This window comes from Leptodactylus fuscus, chromosome 4 (assembly GCF_031893055.1).
Source record: "Leptodactylus fuscus isolate aLepFus1 chromosome 4, aLepFus1.hap2, whole genome shotgun sequence".
Lineage (NCBI taxonomy): Eukaryota > Metazoa > Chordata > Amphibia > Anura > Leptodactylidae > Leptodactylus > Leptodactylus fuscus.
The window spans coordinates 170835628-170857051 of NC_134268.1; the positions used below are offsets into that span (position 1 = coordinate 170835628).

Genomic DNA, 21424 nt, shown 5'->3' on the forward strand with positions numbered 1-21424 from the left:
AAAAAAAAAAAAAAAAAAAAATTCAGTAGGATAAAAGCTGGATTTTACAGTGCCTGCAAAGTGAGATTTTGGTTAAGGTCATCTGCACTTTTTTTTTTTTTTTATGCAGCATGTAAAGCTGTGGAATCATGAGCATTTCTGGTATAGATTTAATAGGGGAAGGAATGCATATTTATTTTTTTATTTTAAGCTGCAATTTGTTCTGCCTTTGGCTGGATACACAGTTTTGCTGCATTTTTATTGCCTAAGATGCTGCGGCTAGATTTTACTTTAATGTCTGTAGCAAATTACTTGACTACTCTAAACCGGACATATTCCAGGGACTCAGAGCTTTCTGCTGAGAGCTGGGCAGTACAAACTGCACATACAGTTGCCACATTTCTTTCTGCAGCTCACCTTGGTGGAGTTATATGCAGCAAGTTATTTTTGTACGGTACCAGCGTGAAATGTTGCCAAATCTTATCCACATTCTCCAACTAAAATCTACAGCAAAACAACTTATATAGTAGATTTTATCCTGTGAATTTCAACCTAGATTTCACACAGCGATTGTTGTAGGTGTTCTGCCACATTTCACCTAGGGAAGAATAAGGTGCCTTGTGGAGGCCTTGCTATATTCATGAGAAGTTACACTGCATTGAGCTGAGGACCTATGCACATGAGTCTTGGGCTGAACGCGGCCATGTGCATAGAATTGACTATGACAGTGAGTTCTTTGCATACGTTCCATGGACAGTACTTGATCATGTGCATGGGGCCTAAAGCACAAAACTCTTATTATAAATATGTGTGGTTTTCAGTCTTGGTATACAGAATCACCTGATCCATAATGGGGAGAGGAAGTCGAGTAATTGTTTGCGGACTGGCAGGAGTTGGCAAAACTGGTATACTTGAGCAGGCGCTGTATGGAAACCACACAATTGGTAAGTTTATATATTTGACAGGGTTGATCCATGTCTCTGAGGGTTGTTTTTTATAGAAAGACCCTTAGGGTTTGATTAATGCGCTGTAATGTATAGTAAAATATAGGAATGTATAGAATACAAGCCTGAAGGCCTTCAATGGCTTGACTGGCAATTGACTGCTTCCCCTGGATCTTGTTCTGGAGCCAGCGTTCCACCCCAAAACAGTAGCGCCCATTTTAGAAAATTGGCACCTCCATCTATTTATTTTTATCAAGGCTTTAGGAGGATTAATACTGTCTATAGCAGGGGTCTCAAACTCAATTTACCCGGGGGCCACTGGAGGTAATGTCTGGGTGAGCCTGGGCCGCATCCGGTTTACCCAAATTTTTATTTATTTTTTCTAAGTCACCATATTCTGACACCCGTAACTTTTTTTTTTTTTTTTAATTCAAATTTTTGTCAGAGGCAAAACAGTTAAAAAATTGCGGTTTGACTTTTTTCCCACTACAGCGTTTACCGTACAGGAAAAATATTTTTATAAATTTGTAGAGTGGGTGTTTTCGGACACAGGGATGCCTAATGTGTATGTGTTTCACAGTATTTAACTACTTTTATATGTGTTCTAGGGAAAGGGGGGGTGATTAGAATTTTTAATACTTTTGAATTTTTTTTATGCAGCCTGCAAAAGAAACTCTCTGCAGACCGGCCGAGGAGCCCTTTACAAGGCTCCCGGCTGCCATGCCAACGTGACGTCAACCCTGGAGCGTGCTCCAGGAGCCGGCGATCACTGGCAAAATGGCGGCACCGGGAAAAAGGCACCTCGGTCAGCTTTGATGAGGCGCTGGAGGGGTTATTGCGTCCGGTCTGTGCGGGCACCGACTGGAGGCATTTGCGCTGGGTGTCTACTGTGTAAAACAGTAAACACCCGTCAGCTATGGTGGCCACCCATCTCCCAGGCGGCCGCCATAGTTAAACACCCAGAGGCTGCAGTTGGGCCGCGAGTTTGAGAACCCTGGTCTATAGTGTGGGACAGTCTCTGGGAGGCAGGGACTCCTAGCGGCATAGATAACTGTACCACTAGGGGTCACTGTCCTAGTTTAATAAGTAAATCAGACCAACACCTGGACAGTTTCACCTGTGGAAATGATGGGGAAATTGTTTGAAAGTTAGTTACCATTTAATAGAACAGAGCCTTGTACAAGATAAATGAAGATCTGTATTTCACATATATGAAAAAAAATGATGAATCAGTGACTCAGCATATCCAGAAAAAAAACTGACTGGACAAATATAAGGCCAAAAAAAAAAGCCCTATGAATTGAAGGAGTTGTCCCACAACGTAAAGTTTGCAGGACCTTTCTCCTCCACTTTAAACTTGAGCTCGGCCAGGCTGAATGTGGGTGAGACTGGTGGTCGTGCTCCCACTCCTTTCAATGAGAGTGTGGACATAGTCGTAGTACACCCGTCCTGCTTATTTGCAGGCTTTAGAAAAGCACAGTTTCCATTTCCCATATATAGGCCAGTTCCACATGACGCACGCCATAGGTCTAAGCTCATAGCCCTGCAGTGGTATTATTTGACATGTCGATATGCCTGGCTGGAATTCTGCTTTAACAAGATGCAGTTATTGGCATGACTAAAATATAATAAAAATGTATTTCTATAGCTCCAACATATTCTTCAGCACTTTACGAATCATAGGCCTCGTGTACAGACAATGTAATCAATTTACACAACGAGTGAAGGCCCTGCTCGCAAGATATTACATCTATGAATGGCTATTATAGTAGAACTGATGCTATTTTTACATATACATTATAATATACAGTAGATTATATTACATGCCATAAATTGCGTTTCACATTGGCTACACACATTAGGTGCATAGAATATTTAGGCAGTTTGCACTTTCTCTAGTAACATAACACTTCGACACGGCTGACATATTACTGACCCCTAGAGAGAACAGAGGGAGTGTGGCAGGAAGATGCCGCTGGTGCTCTTCATCTTTAGGAAAAACCTTAAAATCAAGCAAAGCAGATCTAATTTCCACCAGAGATGGATTTACTAGGGTGTATGACAGCCCCCATACAGAATCTGTTGGAAATGGCAGGATATTCCAGCGGCAATCTAGTGCATATGATGGGATGTGCCGGAAGCTGCAGGATAAGTTTAGTTTTGCTTTCTGAAATAGGTGACTGGCTAGTATCTACAGTCAGAGGAATGGGAACATCTGGTGTGTTCTCTAGCTAAAGGCACTGAAAAATTGATGTTTTGTTTGTTTCATGGGAGGAATTATTTTTGGCTTATTGCAGGTCAGGAAAGTTTCGAAACCTTGGAAGACGTGTATATTGCTTCAGTGGAAACAGAGCGTGGCGTGAAGGAGCAGCTGCGCCTTTATGACACACAGGGACTTCAGGAAGACACCGAGCTGCCGACTCATTACTTCTCTGTCGCCGATGGCTTTATTCTTGTCTACAGTGTGGACAGTCTGGAATCTTTTAGAAAGGTTGAACAATTGAAAAGAGATATTGACCGTTTCCGGGATAAAAAGGAGGTAACATAATGTCTGGTCTAAGATGTGTTTATGCAGAAGGATAATTTACTACTGCGATTATTAAGGGGTTACAAAGATAACTCTCTTACTATAGTGGTTTAACTGCAATAGACTATGGGTGAAGCTGAGCATCTCTAAGGTGATTTCTGCTGCCCTGTCTAAGAGCAGGATATGATGGAGAGAAGCTGAGCTTTGTGATAATAGGTCTATACTGTGTGATATGAAGCAGAATTTCTGAGTAAAAACTCAGTACACTCTGAATGTTAGGAGACATATCTCCTGTTAGGAGAGACACTGAGGCTCCTGCTGTCAATAACTGTCCGGGGGTAAGCAGGACTCAGCAGAAAGCTTAGTGCATACTACCAGGACTCCTAAGACACTGAGTGCTCCATATCATATAAACCATTCCATCACTGAGGCCATCTAGATATCATACCCTGCTGATGGGACAGAAAAAATCACCTGACAGGTTCACTTATACATTTCTCTGAACCAAAAGAAATCCGTTCAGTAGCAGTTTGGCTGTTTGGCGGCTCACTGCATTGTAAATCCACACATGGGCCATGTATCATGGATGGCACACAGTTGCGTGAATGAGGCCTTGCCTTTTGGTGATAATAAGAGCTGTATGAGCAAGGCATTCCAAGCCTAAGTGTGCATGTATGTCCTATCTATCAAAATAAAGGGAACACTCAAATAACACATCCTAGATCTGAACAAATGAAATAGTCTCATTGAAAACTTTGTTCATCACATTTGTTGTGTACAAAGTATTCGATGAGAATATTTCATTCATTTATATCAGTCATATCAGTGTCAGTGTACCATATATGAGAAAGTTTGAACTGTCTTTTAAACTATGGTAACTGATTATTTTTTAATTTTTTTTTGTCTGTTTTGGAAGATGGTCATAGTCGTCTTGGGTAATAAGGTGGACCTGGCAGTCCACCGACAAGTGGATACAGAAATGGCACTACACTGGGCAAGAGGCGAAAAAGTAAAACTCTGGGAAGTCTCTGTGACAGACAGACAGACTTTGGTAGAACCTTTCACATTTTTGGCCAGCAAATTCAATCAGCTCCAAAGCAAATCGTCCTTCCCTTTGCCTGGAAGAAAAAGTAAGGGGACCCCATCATCTGACAACTAACAATTGGGATTTGCATGGAGTGCTACTTTTGTAATGTGTTTTTCTAAGATGTGCTTTCAAGGCTTTATTTATTTTTTTCCACTATGATCTAAATATTTGTTCACTTGAGATATTTATCTACTGAGCATGTCTGATCACATTAAATATCATGCTTAAGTTGTACACTAGTGTCCTTCATTCTGGATCACCTTCTTCTCTCATGCTGCTTTGAAGGGCTTTGCTTTTAGTGTAACTCAGAGGCATCACAAAAGGGTTGAATGCTACAAACTTGGGAACAGGGTTCTAAGTATTGCTCTGTTCACACTAGCATTTATTGGGCCATCTGGGTATTTTTGATGGCAGTGCAGTCTTGGTTACATTTTGGTAAAGATACTATAGTTATATCTTCTTTTCTTCACAGCTTGGCTATCCTGTTGTTGGATGTGGTGCCGTCCTGCCTGCTGGTATAGACCTGATGCTTCCTCCTGATAGTATCCCCCGCACTGGCTGTATTATCAGACTTCTAGATTTTACCTTTGCTATTTAAATTTCCTGTTTTGTAATAAAATGTTGGCTATTCTCGATCACCTAACTTCTGTAAGATTTCTGATGGTTGCAATGCTAGTCTACCAGTCAGTTTGTGTGTGGCTGCTAGTCTGAAGCTGGCCATACATGAGCAGTTTATTTCTCAATCCCTCCATATGCTGTGAGGTGCAAAGTTCAGTATCCTGAATTGCAACATTCCAAGCCATTATTCTACACTCTGGGTGGGAAGAGTAAAGCCATATTCACACTTTCTCCCCCCCCCCCCCCCAGTGATTTGCATCAGTAACTGTATGGAGACTATATATAATGGGAAAACCTTGCGTTTGTTGTGTGTAGTCCTCCACTCTTGGTTTTGGAACACAATGGCTGATGCAAATCAGTGGGCATAAAATTGATATGTGAAATGAGGTTTAGGTTTATCTAAAGCATTAAACTAAAGGGGTTGTGGGATGTCTAGAGCCCATCAATGGAATTGTTTTTAGTGGCCCAGTATCAGACTGAAGGTCTTAGAGCCAACCCAACAGCTTCTTGCTAATGGCCTACACCATGGCTCCTTCACTGAAATCTTGCATATGTGCTATTTGGTGCTACAAGACATGTTCCCAGTATAGTCATCCCTTATAGTACTGTGCAGGGCTTAATAACTCCATGACTGGCTCATGAACAGTATGATATTGGGGAGGGGGGATACAGGCAGAGCACACAAGGTTGCCAGCAGGAATTTTGAGCTCCCCACACACCCCATGGTATATAGTGCTCCACAGTTCCCTTCACAGTATAAAATGCTCCCCGGAACATTATACCACTTAGCGGCCCCACACAGTATAATATGCTCCCCAGCAGTTCCACACAATATAATAATCAAAACACAGGATAAAAGGCTCCCTTCAGACACCAGAATATAATCAGAGGCTGAGGGGAACAAAGTTATACTTGCCTTCTTCAGGTCTGGGTTTGATGTCACGTGTTCTGGACATCACTGCTGAGGCCCAATCTCCAGCCTCACTGGTGACTTCTGGAACTCATGATGTTAGCCACAGACCTGAAAAAGAAGCTGGTGGGACGAGAACCAATGCTAGGATGCCCGGAGAGGTAAGACAAGGAGTATAACTTCATTTTCCCTCACCTCCCCTGGCCTCTATTAATACGCTGGGATCTCTGCAGACCCCAGAGTATAATAGCACTGAAACAAATGGCCAAACCTTTCAAATATTTGTCAAAACAAACTTTGAGAGATTCGCCTGAAGTGGCTTGATTCTGGATCACCAGATGTCCAGGAGAGTTACGGTAAGTTTAAAAGAAAAAAATCATCTTCACAGACCTGCCCAGGAAGACTTTGTTATCAATATGGCTGGACCCGACTCTGGGAGCTAAAGGCTTGGGACTCATTGGGGGGATTCACCGATACCCTGGTGGCTCAGTCTGAGCCTTGTTTGTGCTGTTATGGACACTTCTCTCCTATCCACAGGACTGGGGATGTTTTCCATTGTTGGACCTCTAGCAATTGGACATTTATCCCCTATTCACTGGACAAAGGATGAGTGTTCATAATGGCTCAACCCTTTTAAGCTAAGAGATGGTGGTGGACTTTAGTAAACAGCGGTGTGACCTGAATCTGGTGGTCATCCAGGGGACAGGCATTGAGATAGTAAAGACCTATATGTACCTGGGTGTGTTCCTCAATAAGCTGGACCGGGGATGATCACCTGGGTGTGCTGCACAGAAAGGATCACAGCAGGCTCTACCTGCTCGGGAGGCTGAGGGCCTTTGGAGTCCAGGGGGCACTTCTCATGGTCTTTTTCGACTCTTTAAACATCAGCCATCTTCTTCGGAGTGGCCTGCTGGGGGAGTAGCATACCAGGCAGGAACAGAAATAGACTTGAAAGGCTGGTTAGAAGGGCCGGCTCTGTCCTGAGAAGCACCCTGGATCCAATACAGGTGGTTGGTGACAAAAGGATACTGTCTGTGGTGAGCTCCATGCTGGAGACCTCCCCCCATCCCATGTATGGGCAGTACTATCACTGACCGACTACTTCACCCCAAGTGTGAGAAGGAGTGTTATCGAAGATCCTTCCTCCCAACCGTGGTCAGGCTGTATAATCAACGTCAAGCAAAGATCACTGTGCACAGAGACCTAAGTCATCCTGAAGTCTGTCTATTTAGTTGCTTTGACTCCTAGTATCTTTTCTATCTGCTATGAGCTTGTATGTGTTTCTTTCTTGTAATATATCACTGTATTTTCCATGCTGCTGTAACACACTGAATTTCCCCATGGTGGGACTATTAAAGGATTATTTTATGGGAAATATACAGATCTGTTTTCCAGGATGTAATTAGGAAAACAATGCCTCTGCTTGCTGCCCTCTTGAGACAGCCCCCTTAACCCTTTCCTGACATCCGCCGTACTAGTACGGCGCATATCGGGTGTTTAACTATGGCAGCCTCCGAGTGTCTACTGTGTTACAGAGATGTTAACCCTAGCCCACTGGTGGTAGATTAGAAAAATACACCAGGATTCTGACATCCTGCTTGTCTGTTCGCTAATCTGTAGACTCTGGTCTTCCTTAATCTGAATAAAGATATGACAGTCTGTGGCACTTTTTTTTCCCTATTTCTTAGTTACTTAACTGTGATGTAAAGTTGTATTCTAATCTACTCAACACGGTTGGGCAGGATCATTTCTTCTGTAATGTTGATTTCCCACAACCATAAAAAAGGGGGTAAAAAAGTACCTTCTGTCTAGTTTCAACTTCTCAAGCTGGTTTGGACCCTCACTTGCTGGCACAGTGATTGTTCTATATTTACAACCAAGAGTAGTGCATATCTAAGACTGAGGCAATATGTTGCGGTTTTTTGAGCCAAAGTCAAGAATGGCTCCAAAAGGAATAGGAAATATGAGAAACTTCTTATACTTCTACCTTTTGTTCAATCCACTCTTGGCTTTGGCTCAAAAAAAGAACAACAAAAAAAAATCCACACAGTATCACATGGGATGGCCGTAGCGTCACAGGTAGAGATGAGCGAACAGCGAAATATTCGAGATTCGCTTCGAGTAGAGCCTCGACTACTTGATCAAATATCAAATCCCATTATAGTCTATGGGAAAAAATTCTCGTTTCAGGAGAAACCAATATTCGATTAAAGGAGAGTCACCAAGTCCACGAGTAGCAAGAGGAGAGTGTTTAGGAGGAGCGCTGTGCAGTTAAAGCGCACGGACCTCATTATAGTCTATGGGGTCCGTGCGCTTTAACTGCACAGCGCTTGCAGTTGCGCTGATAAAAAGTAAGCTCCCTCGTAACCGCAAGCTGCCAGCTCTCCCGACTAGCAAAGACGAGGCTGCGGCAAATCAACGCTGGTTCTGCAGCAGGCTCGTCCTTGCTAGTCAGGAGAGCTGGCAGCTTGCTGTTACGAGGCAGCTGACTTTTTCCTATAGGAATGAATTGACCAGCGTTGATTGGCCAGTGTACAGCATTCGGCCAATCAACGCTGGTCCTGCTGGAGGCTCGTCTGTGAGGAGGTGGAGTCTAAAATCGGACCACAATGAAGACTGCTGAGGTCCGTTCTTAAGACTCCGCCTCCTCACAGACAAGCCTCCGGCAGAATCAGCGTTGATTGGCAGAATGCTGTACACTGGCCAATCAATACTGCTCAATGCATTTCTATGAGAAAAAGTCCGCTCCCTCGTAACAGCAAGCTGCATGCTCCCCTGACTAGCAAGGACGAGCCTGCTGCAGAACCAGCGTTGATTTGGCGAATGCTATACACTGTATAGCATTTGGCCAATCTTCGCTGGTTCTGAATTGAATATTTACTGCGAATAGCTAATAGTATTCGAGTACGAATATTGCGAATACCGTAGTATTTGATCGAATACCTACTCGATCGAATACTACTCGCTCATCTCTAGTCACAGGTTAAAGAGAAAAACTAAGATTTTATCTAGATAGTATTGCTGTCCAGTAAACATGTATCTATGGGATCTTGATGTGTGGAGAGATGGAAGTACTTTGGCTCATGCGTGGTGGAGCTGTCCCAGTCTCAGGGAGTTTTGGTCCAAAGTTTAAAGATTTACTAAACTTATTCAGCAAGGACCCTCCCCAATACCCCACAAGTGGCAATACTTTTCTTTGTGCCGAGTTTATCAATTTTTTTAAATTTGGAGAAAACAGAGCTCAATATACAGTATATGCCCTCAGAAAGGAGAGAGGGCCAGCTGGAAAACACAATATTAGCCTAAGTGAACAGATCTGTTTTTTTTATGTTCCTTTCAAGTTATAGTTAATTTTTTTTCAACCCCTTCCAGAAACACATGAACATAAAGTTAGGAGAGGAATATGGAAGGGGCTCATAAGCTATGCCTTCTTTCCATATATAGCAAGTAAACGGCTGAACAGTGTCAGCACCAATCTCAGATGCTATGGACTTAGATACTGCTTAGATACATCTGAGCCACTCTGTCACTCATTGCCAACCCCAGAACATCATAAGTGCAGGGGTGGTAGAGGGGTCATAAATAGAGGGGTCTACTAAGATGATTATTTTAGAACTTCTATTACACCCTGCCAAGTGTAGTTTAGATACAATGTAATGCAATACAATGTAATGCAATACAAAAGTTGCCATATATTGAATATGATAGATATGATAAAATATGATCAAAAATCATAGTTATAGAAAAAAAAAAAGTAGAAATAACTTCAATTTTAGAAATACTTAAAACTTTTGCACAGTATAGTAAGTATGGATAAGTTACTGCAAAATAGAGATGATTAAATAAAAACAAAACACCACAAAAAAAACCCTTCTAAAGGCCTAGTTCACATCTGCGCACATGGGTTTCGGATTAGGAAATCCGCTGGGGACTTCCCCAAACAGAAACCTAATCTGGATTTAAAAAAAAAAAAAAAAAAAAAAAAAAAAAAAAAAAAAAAAAAAAAAAAAAAAGCCATTACCTAAGGAAACCTGAAGATCTCGTAGACTATAGTGGGGTCCATCTGATTTCCACACCAAAAATGCAGAGAGAAAAGTGCTGCTTGCAAGTTACAACTAGCTAAGATTTGGGGAGTCTTCGTAGCGCCCCCTTTCTCAGATAAATGACTGCACACGCACTTACATGTTATTTTTCCACTTTTATTAGCACAGTAACAAATGCAGACTTCTTTAGCCTACAACATATAACCAATCCACGGAGTATTTCTTATTCACTTTTACATTTAAACAGCTTAAGGTATTTCACTACAGATTCTGTTAAAGTCTCTCTCAGCTGAATTTACCGATATACAAAAAGGAAGAAAATGATATAAAGTGTAAAATGTTTCCATAATACAGATATAACCAGTTCCCTAGATTCCAGCCTGGACGCTCACAGGCCCCTCGTGGTGGAGACTTGGTTATGTCACACGCGCGCTGCAGCTCATCTCTCATACCCAAATTACTCATTCAATCCCTCAACAAAAACGTAACACAGACATTTACCATATAAGCAGTGTAACTGTACAAAATTAAATTGCTTCGATCGCTTACATGTCGTAGAACAAAAATGGGGGGGAAACAACTTTCCGTTCTTTGTATTCCTCATAAGGTAACATTAATGGTATATGTCTGTTTTGTCATTGTGTTTCGACTCGCTCCAGTCAATTACTGCAGAAAGATACCTTAAGTTACAATAACAAAATTCTCTGGAAATAAAAGACTGAATAAAATCTGTTATAGAAATAACCTATTCTTTGCAGACTCCCACCCTCCATTGCCCAATTAACAAGCAGCTCTCGCCATCGCAGACTAAGCGGTGCCTCAGCACATCTATGTAGCGTATCTCTTGGTCCACTGTCTGGCCATTCTGTCATGCTCTGCTCTGTTAGTCATGTACTGGGTGGCGATGCTTCCAACGAGAGGATCCGCTGCAAAACAGAAACAGAATTTGTATTACACATGCAGAACACTAAAATCAATGGAAAAGGTGAGTGCATAACCTAGGTGATCTCTTCATTAACTCTTTAAATACCACTTTCCCCTCCCCCCTTTTAAATTAAGTCTCTTGCACAGTAAGGCTCCATTCCCACGTTGTAGCGCGCCGTTCATTCAGAGTGAGGCACTTCAAAACAGATCCCATTGACTTCAATGGGTGCTAGCTTACGTGCGTATCACATTGAACTCAATGGGAAGCTTGTTTACCTATTGCTTTCGATGTGATACGCACGGATCACATTGAAAGCAATAGGTAAAAAAAACCCCTCCCATTGAGTTCAATGGGTAGCACGCGTAAGCCAGCTCCCATTGAAGTCGATGGGATCTGTTTTGAAGTGCCTCACTCTGACACGTGTTTACGTGTCAGAATGAGTAGCACGTTACTTCGTGGGAACGGAGCCTAAGCATGAAAGCCGAAAAATGCGTGAGGCTTATTCTGACTGCAACAAGGAGTCTGCATTTTAGAATAATCTCTGTAATGGCCACAAATTCAGTTCTGACCATAGGTCTATTGACTCTATTGCCATATATCTATGTTAAAATTCAGAGGCATTACAGCCATCTGGTGCTGCCTTAAAGGGGTTGTCCCATCACAAGGATCCGATCTATACTGCTAGTTTATGTGGATTTAAGACTTTTCCTAAATGCATTGCTTTATCAAAACTGCTTTGTTTGGCCGTTATCTTAATTTATTCACTTCATTGTTTACACTCCGTTTCTATGGCCCTTGGGATTATCTGCTCAAATGTCAAGTGATGTAGATGCCTGCTCTCAGAGGGGAGGGAGGGGCTGGGAGCAGCTCTGAGCTGTTTGTGTCTGATAAGTAGCAGAGCTTCTCAGATAGGGGAGGTGAGAGGATTGTGTATGCAGGCCGTGTATGTGGTATAGGTAACGGCTTTATAGGGGGTTCCATCCATACCTTTATAATTTGGTGATTCTTATTTATTGTTTTTCACATTAACTTATATACTTACCTCATGGTAAGTGTGGGGTTTTATATATATTTACTGCTTTGGTATGTTTGGCACCCCAGCTGATTCAGTACATTCTTATATGCCACATTCCTACCTGCTCATTTTTTGTGGACACTTCAGCTCCTCCATCAATTGTTTTTTATGTCTATATGTTTGTATATTTTTAGATTAATAAAATTTATATATTTTTGATAATTACGTTTGGTCTGGGTTTTTTGTTTTTTAGGTTAGAATTATTGGCCAAAAGTGCAAGATGACAGTCAATGGATCAACTTTCGGCTCCATACCAGTAGCACAGATTTACCAATGAGAGGACGCTTACCGGGGTTACAGTCTGTCAGCAGCGAGCAGATGGAGAGGAGAACTTTAGAAATGGTTAGTGCTGGGCTCCAGTTGTCTTTTAAGATATCAAGGCAGATGACACCTTGGCTGTTAATGTTGCAGTGGTAGATTCTTGTCCGAAATGTCACCTGGAAAATGTGAAAAAATTCATTGTAAAACTATAAATACAGAAAATATAACGAAATAATTCAACTTTATGGAATATACTCATGACATGACCAAGTATAATACAGTTGTACATTGTACACAACCTTTTAGGAAGTAGTAATGTTATGTTTGTGTTAGTGCTTTGGTGACCTCTTGTGGTTAATATTAAGAATTGCAACTATCCATCTCACAAAAGTAAGATTTTAATAGAAAAATCTTTTAGTGATTTTTTTTTTTTTAACAGACTATGAGCTTCAAAAAAATATATTGATATTTCCTGCAGCTTTTCACAGATCGGTCATGCATGGATATGGGCCGTGGAAAAAAAACATTTAATCAGTTTTTCATGGCAGATTTGAATCATGGTCATGAGAAAAAACCCTAATGGGATGTGTACTCGTAAATGGTTCTATGCATACACAATAGCTATGATATATTGTATATATTAGTAACTGTTTGTTATATCAAAGAGCTCGTTGATTTTGTTTTCCATGTTGCTGACTTTTCAGGATGAAGCATATCTGTATGTGTAGTAGTATAGACTGGGGTCATCTTCTGGATTTAGCTACCAATTTTAGGCATTGGTGAAATAAAAAGTTAGAGGACTTGGCATCACCAGGTTTGAAAGGCCCAATGATATAGGAACCATTCCTCTGAGCATTCTGGGGTTTTACCCAAATCTGTTTAGCCATTTCAAAAATCTAAGCCTTGTAGTGTTTATACAAAAAGGTGTTTCCCAGCAAATTGGGTGTTAACAATGCATGACATAGCACACAGAGACCCCCCCCCCCACAAAGAAACCACAGAGTCAGGGCAACACGGGGGCTCAGTGGTTAGCACTGCAGCCTTGCAGCGCTGGAGTCCTGGCTTCGAATCCCGCCAGGAACAACATCTGCAAGGAGTTTGTATGTTCTCCCCGTGTTTGTGTGGATTTCCTCCCATTCTGCAAAGACATACTGATAGGAAAAAAAAAAAAAGTACATTGTGATCCCTATATGGGGCTCACAATCTACATAAAAAAAAAAGAAGTTACCACCCATTTGGCTGGTAGACCCCAATTTGCTTGAACACTAGAAGGTCTTATATCTTTGGAACGGCTTAACAGATTTGGATAAACAGAATACTAAAATGCGCAGGGTGCAGCAGCAGCTCATGCATGCATGTCATTAGGCTTTTCAGACCTGGTGACAGGCCCTCTTTATAATTTTTTGCATATTGAAAAGTTAAAAATTTTCTAAATAAATAAAAAAAATAATTATATTTAATTATATCATAGAATTTTATTAAATGTTTAATTTGTTGTATATTTACTTTCATAGGAAATCAACCACTGGCTTTTTAATGAATTAGAGGAGCTTAACGCTAGGTTCACACCTGCGCTCTACTCTTCGTTCTGTGCTTTCTGTCTTCTGCATGCAAGAAGACGGAAAGCACAGACCAGGTCCGGCCATGAGCGTTTTATGCTCTCCGCCGTGAAACCGGATTTTTTAATCCAGACACAGAGTACTGCATGTCCGACTCTGTGTCCGGATTAAAAAACCCGGTTTCGTGGCGGAGAGCGCAAAACGCTCACGGCGGGACATCTTTCTCACCCATTCAAATGAATGGGTGAGAGAGACTCCTGCAGGTTTCCGTCTCCTGCTCTGTTTTATGCAGGAAACGGAAACCTGCAGTACGGAGAGGAGAACGCAGATGTGAACGAGCCCTTACTATGTTCGAGTGATTATGGCTGTTGGGCTATGGAAAAAAATAAAGGCTTGGCCTATCGACTCTACAGCGCAGGGGAGATCACAACTAGAAGTCTTGATAATCTCCCCCAGTGTGTATAGTGTATGTCACTTACAGAGGGTACAGATTACCTCTTTGCAACACTCAGAGCATTTTGAGAGAGACTTTACAACTTTTTTTTTTTTAAATAAAAGCACATAAAGTTATAAGTAAATTGTAGTACAAAAATGGCTGCAAACTGCCTGACAACATAGAAAAAGAATATTGAAGTGCCAGTGCCTCTCTGACAACCTATATTCTACCACAGAGTCCTGATCATGGGATCTCTTAGGCCTGGTTCACATCTGCGTTTGGTATTCTGTTCGGAGTGTCCACTTGGGGACCCCTCACCCCGAACGGAATACTAAACGCATTAAAAAACGGTGAGCAATGAAAGCACACGGACCCCATAGAATATAATGGGGTCCATGTGTTTTCCGCATGAATCATGCAGAGGGGAAAGTAGTTCTTGAACCAATTTCCTCTCCGCATGACTCATGTGGACATCAAGCGGAAAACAGACGGACCCCATTATAGTCTATGGGGTCCGTGTGCTTTCATTGCTCACCACTTTTTAATGCTTTTGGGAGTCCCCAAGTGGATTCTCAAAACGGAATACCTAACCCCAATGTGAACCAGGCTTTATCTGACATGCACATAAACATGTACATGGACTGTCTTCTTGAAATAAAGGACTTTATTACAAGAGTACTACTTATAACAGATTTCAGTCACATAAAAAATGCTGTAAATTAAATTCCTTGTAATAAGACTTGGAGTAGGATACAAATTTTTTTTTTTTGCATAATCATCATCTGTTTATCAGAAGGCGAAAAAAAAACAACCCCCCCCCCCAAAAAAAAACCCAGCAATGTATATGTCCTACTCAGCTCCAATAGAGATTCATGTTAATTAAACAGCAAAATGTTGATTTTTGTTTATTGAAGAAAAAAAATGGAAATAATTCGGTAGAAATATGCAGCGTCAGAAATGGAAACTAGTTTATAGCTTGCAGCAAAAATCCAATAATTTTGTAAATGAGCTGTGAGACGCTTCAGTAGTCTATGTATTTATACAAGGAGATAGTTGGCTGTTGTGGGGAAGGACTGCAGATTTTCTCCCGCACATGATTGTTTCATATTACAGTGTATTATGTGGATAATGAACCTGCACTTAGATGCAATTTGCTACTATTCAGGTAATTTAACAAAAGACAACAATTCCACATCTCCTCACATGTATTACAGGCGTAGCAGACTCAGCCAATATTACCCAATCATTATTCTCATGCATGATGAATATGACATTAACCCAGCGCGGAGACACATCTGGAAATGTGTCCTAGTAGTATACATCTTGAATACGTATCCCAGGTCTCATATTTGCTCAGTATAGCGTGCTGCCTTTATACAGATTAGGATCATGCCTAATGCTCAATTTTTGTCTATTTTTTTTTTTTTTTTTAAGATCCATTTAAATGAATCTGGTAAAAAAAACAAAAACGTACATACTCAAGTATAAGCCGAATTTTTCAGCACATTTTTTGTGCTGAAAAAGCCCCCTCAGCTTATACTCGAGTCAAGCAAATAAAAATTCTAAATCACTCCTTATCTGCAGTGCTCCTGTTCCGTCGGGAAGGGGTTAATAGGAGCGCTGCAGATACCCTATAGTCAGCCAGACTGAATGAAAGGAAAAAAAACCCAGTCCACAAGCTTAGGGAAGGGGCAGACAGACAACCAAAACACCCCCTCCCCTTCCCCAGCAACTATTGCACCCAAAAACTCCGACCATTTTAATTTTTGAAATTTTCCAGTAGCTGCTGCATTCCCCCTTCTAGGCTTATACTCCCAGTTTTTTGTGGTAAAATTAGGGGCCTCAGCTTATATTCGGGTCGGCTTATACTCGAGTATATACACGGTACATTAACATCTGTTAGCATTCATTTACAGTCTGTTATAATAACAGACTTCCAATGGTAGTGTGAACCTAGTGTAAAACATATCTTCATATCACAAGAAGCAGAATATATGGAATTACTGAATGACATAATTCAAAAGTTTTTTGACAAGTTCACAAGGAGTATGCAAGTGAAGCTCTGTCTACACACATATGCAGCGGTTCTTTTCTGTAAGGCTTCTGTTGTTCATAGATGGGTAGAATAGCCAGATGCCCAATGGCACCATTAGAAGAAGGGAAAAGAATGGATCTGTTCTGTCAGGTATCTTCAGTCATACGTGTGTACGTTACATGCGTGTGAATGTGTGCATATAAGGGCCTGTGAAAAACTGCATTGATGTCAAAATTGAAAGTCAGCTAACGTAATGGTTGTGAACTCGCTCACCGATTATTTTGCACGTTGTCCTGTCTCACACTACCATTGGCTAAAGGATATGTCCCCAACTGTACACTGTCCAAACACAATCACTGATATGTGAAGAACCAAAATTCAGTGGCATGTAAAAATAAGAGTGTCATCAAATAATCGTTATCGGAAAGTAAAATGTTCCATTAATCTTGATTTTGGTCATTATCGTCCAGCCCTATAATGTAAATATGTATACAAGTCTGTTTTCTACCCATTTTTCCCTACTTATACGCTGGATGCCCATATAACATCATAGGTATAGCAGACACAATTAACTTTGTAGGATTCAACATACCTTTGGAGGCTTGAAAGGGTATTCAGGAGTGAATATGATGTCAAGGAAAAATACACCCCCTTCATAGACGGAGCCAGGAGGACCCAGGATAGTAGATCTCCATTCATAGATATTGTCTCCTTTAGGGCCAGCACTACATAGAAAAGATTAACAAATGCATATATTAATATCTGTACAAAGTATACACACACTGATGTAGATTCACTGCCACTAAACCCCCCCGGAACGCTTCCATCTAGTTGTAATCTACAGAATTAGGAAAAATTATTGTTTTGTTCTTTTCTTCAGGCTTTTCCCCAACAAGATAACAATTCGGATTTCAAAAAAGTAAACTGAGAACTCTGAGAAGAATTTAGTAGAACCTGACCAACGCACTTTTAAAGAGGACCCTGCACCACCTCCACCAACTCTTTGCATCCTTCACTAGTCTCCGTTCCACCGATTCTGGCACAGTTTAGATTTTCTTTTCTATAGTTCCATGAGCAATCAATGCAATTCGTTTAAGATTTGAATACACTAATTAGTCTCTATACTGTCAGGACTGGAGCAGACAGAAAGGAACTTCCTACATGACAGTGTCCAATTCATAGCACCAACCCCTCAGGAATGGTAGGGGTCTTGTAGAGTGGTACCTACTGAAGGATGCAAAGTTTTATAAGTTGATGAAGGGTCCTCTTTAACAGTATCATCCATCTACCTACCCACAATGATCAGTGGCCGCATGATGTCGCACGTAATCCCCAAACATTATGGGGCATATACGGGTGGGTGGGTTTTCTGGCTGCAGGCAGTTGCCTCTATGAAAGACTCCCTATAGTAAACCAGCCACGAGGAATTTGGCTTCCAAGGTGCAACCAGCCTGTTACTCAGGGCAAGTCACATTCTGCCCACATTCAGTGAACCAACGTATCCTAGCCTCATCTTTATTTGGGCACACGTTGGAGATGGCTTGTGATGATATATCCAGTGTGTGGAATGTTAACGTTACAGACATCTTCACCCCGTCACTTTATACTGTACAGGCATTTAAAATTCTTTCTTTGCATGATCCCAAACCTGTGAAAAAGTCAAAGTGCATCACAGGATCGGCTGACCGTCCTGGATAACAAGCTAGTAGCAGTTTGGGAGTCTAATCCCTCATGACAGGTCCCCATGCAGTAGATGTGCTGAATTTATGACGCATACAAAACTTCATTAAGTAAACACTGTACAAGGCTGTAGTGACCCACAATCTAATAACATAACTAAGTAATAAATCTTCACACCCATGGACATATGGAAACACAAGGAGACAGGGAGATCCTTGCTGGCAGCTGACAATAGATTTAGCAATTTCAGCAATGTGTTGTTGAAACATGTGGGGGAAGAGAACCACAAGTCTGTCGCAAAGCTGAAATGCGAGACCTCCAGCAAGGTCACAGGATAGAGAGCGCTGTACCTGCCACACACAAGGCACTGAAGCAGAACATTCAATATGGGCAGAGATGTAGGAGGTGTACAACACAAAAATACAACACACAAGAGCCCACATAAAGAGAGTCGCTTATGAGTACAAGCCAAGAAAACATCCATTGCCTGGGCTGTATAGACTTCTGGGAAAGTCGGGCATGATGTTCAGGGTGCTTCCCATAGAGGGCGGCATAACAGAGGCGCTGTCTCCCTGTCTCTCGGTTTACATCTTGGGAGACAGATTTGCATATTCCTCCCATGTTCCCTTGCAGTGGAGCAACTATGGCTGTATACACTCACCGGCCACTTTATTAGGTACACCATGCTAGTAACGGGTTGGACCCCCTTTTGCCTTCAGAACTGCCTCAATTCTTCGTGGCATAGATTCAACAAGGTGCTGGAAGCATTCCTCAGAGATTTTGGTCCATATTGACATGATGGCATCACACAGTTGCCGCAGATTTGTCGGCTGCACATCCATGATGCGAATCTCCCGTTCCACCACATCCCAAAGATGCTCTATTGGATTGAGATCTGGTGACTGTGGAGGCCATTGGAGTACAGTGAACTCATTGTCATGTTCAAGAAACCAGTCTGAGATGATTCCAGCTTTATGACATGGCGCATTATCCTGCTGAAAGTAGCCATCAGATGTTGGGTACATTGTGGTCATAAAGGGATGGACATGGTCAGCAACAATACTCAGGTAGGCTTTGGCGTTGCAACGATGCTCAATTGGTACCAAGGGGCCCAAAGAGTGCCAAGAAAATATTCCCCACACCATGACACCACCACCACCAGCCTGAACCGTTGATACAAGGCAGGATGGATCCATGCTTTCATGTTGTTGACGCCAAATTCTGACCCTACCATCCGAATGTCGCAGCAGAAATCGAGACTCATCAGACCAGGCAACGTTTTTCCAATCTTCAATTGTCCAATTTCGATGAGCTTGTGCAAATTGTAGCCTCAGTTTCCTGTTCTTAGCTGAAAGGAGTGGCACCCGGTGTGGTCTTCTGCTGCTGTAGCCCATCTGCCTCAAAGTTCGACGTACTGTGCGTTCAGAGATGCTCTTCTGGCTACCTTGGTTGTAACGGGTGGCTATTTGAGTCACTGTTGCCTTTCTATCAGCTCGAACCAGTCTGGCCATTCTCCTCTGACCTCTGGCATCAACAACGCATTTCCGCCCACAGAACTGCCGCTCACTGGATGTTTTTTCTTTTTCGGACCATTCTCTGTAAACCCTAGAGATGGTTGTGCGTGAAAATCCCAGTAGATCAGCAGTTTCTGAAATACTCAGACCAGCCCTTCTGGCACCAACAACCATGCCACGTTCAAAGGCACTCAAATCACCTTTCTTCCCCATACTGATGCTCGGTTTGAACTGCAGGAGATTGTCTTGACCATGTCTACATGCCTAAATGCACTAAGTTGCCGCCATGTGATTGGTGATTAGAAATTAAGTGTTAACGAGCAGTTGGACAGGTGTACCTAATAAAGTGGCCGGTGAGTGTAAGTCTCCACACACCTGAAAAGGTGGTCTCTCCCTAAGGATGGATGTTATCCCCATAATCTGGGCTGTATAGTGTGTGTACCTGCTTACAGCTTCAGCAGCTGCTAGTACAATCTGCCCCTACAACTTCCAATATCTATTGTAGAGAATTTTATCCCGAGACTTGTTATGGCAGTGTGAAAATCATTTGTGACTTGAAAACAATTTTTTTATTTAAAATATCTTTTGCATGTCCCTATATTTAATAGGAGTCTGTAACCAGAGTGAACCATATTAAACCAGAAATACCGATAGATACATTAAGTGAGCTTGATCCACCATTCCTCACCCCCAATGATAATTTGTGCCTCTGTTAAAGAGAGATTAATTGATTTCAGAACATGCAAATGAGCAGTCTGGAGCACTGAGGGCAGCTCCGTTACTCCAAACAGCTATGGCAAACATTCCTCTGATATACCCCCACCACCACCACCTTCTGTGAGTGACAGGATCAGCGACCTAAGCTGAAATGTCACCTGGCCCCGTGTTCTATCATTTGCAAGGCCAGTCTGATAATTGGAGCATGTGCAGCACTCTGAAGTTACTCATCCAGAGCCCACAAATGCACATGCTCCGACTGTGACAATAAACCTGTCAGAATGGGACTTCAGTTACACATAGATAAAGACACTACTAAATCCTGACATTTTCACTTTGACTGCAAAGCCACAGTGAATGCCATAAAAGAAAAATCCATAAGAAAATGGAGCAGTTGAGTTTCCACCTCCCCCTCAAATTCCAGCCCATTCTGAATTTTTGAACTTTCCAATATATCATACAGAATAATTAAAGTGGCCTTTATGAAGTACATGTGTATGTATACACACACACATATACACACACACACAAGTTTTTAGTACCTGCTTAAAGCATACCTCCAGTTATAAGGAACCTTTCAGAACTATCTAGTGCAAGTTAATAGATGAAACTTTTATATAACTTAAAATATGTTTTCTCCACTTTTCAAGCAGTTACTTTCTCCAGATTAGTCTATGAAGAGAGAAGGGGATAGAAAAGACACTTAGCTGGATCTACACTCTGCTATTATGTGTGCTTTCAACATTGCTAGGTTGTAGATATGAGGCTACCACTGGACAGAATGAGGCAATAAATCAATTAACAAGCCAAAAATACTCCTCCATAGAGTTGTGTGTGTGAGGAATCTAATGTACACAAAGCAGACTGAATATAAAAAGAAGCAGGAGAACAGATTAATGTGGTAAAGAAAACAGATCTCCTTAAGATATATTACAAAGTTTCTTATCTTCATCTGCACAATTCATTTATGAAAGGTTGTTTATAACTGTGAGTGCACTTTAAATTGTCCATCAAACAGCAATTCTAAAGCAATTTAGCATGACAGTGACATTTCTCTATTATTCCCACTGAAAATTTAAGAATATATTGACAATTGGGCATTAAGACATGTTTA

The 21424-nt window shown here is 41.6% G+C and overlaps 2 protein-coding genes across 3 annotated transcripts in view; one reads left to right on the forward strand and one right to left on the reverse strand.

Annotated features, from left to right (window-relative positions):
• Nucleotides 1-829: 829 nt before the first annotated feature.
• Nucleotides 830-5087, forward strand: NKIRAS1 (NFKB inhibitor interacting Ras like 1). The gene is made up of 4 exons (XM_075272240.1): nucleotides 830-923; nucleotides 3221-3462; nucleotides 4367-4580; nucleotides 5010-5087. Exons 1-4 carry the CDS (start codon nucleotides 830-832, stop codon nucleotides 5075-5077), a joined length of 618 nt encoding a protein of 205 aa, XP_075128341.1. The 3' UTR covers nucleotides 5078-5087.
• Nucleotides 5088-10250: 5163 nt separating this feature from the next.
• LOC142200765 (ubiquitin-conjugating enzyme E2 E1) overlaps nucleotides 10251-21424 on the reverse strand; it is a 28779-nt gene continuing 17605 nt past the window's right edge. For both annotated transcript variants that reach the window (XM_075271346.1, XM_075271345.1), the window contains exons 4-6: nucleotides 16992-17124; nucleotides 12398-12545; nucleotides 10251-11034 (exon numbers count right to left, since the gene is read on the reverse strand). In XM_075271346.1, the coding sequence (XP_075127447.1) occupies nucleotides 10937-11034; nucleotides 12398-12545; nucleotides 16992-17124 (379 nt within the window). In that variant the 3' untranslated portion in view covers nucleotides 10251-10936. The remainder of the gene's footprint in view (nucleotides 11035-12397; nucleotides 12546-16991; nucleotides 17125-21424) is intronic.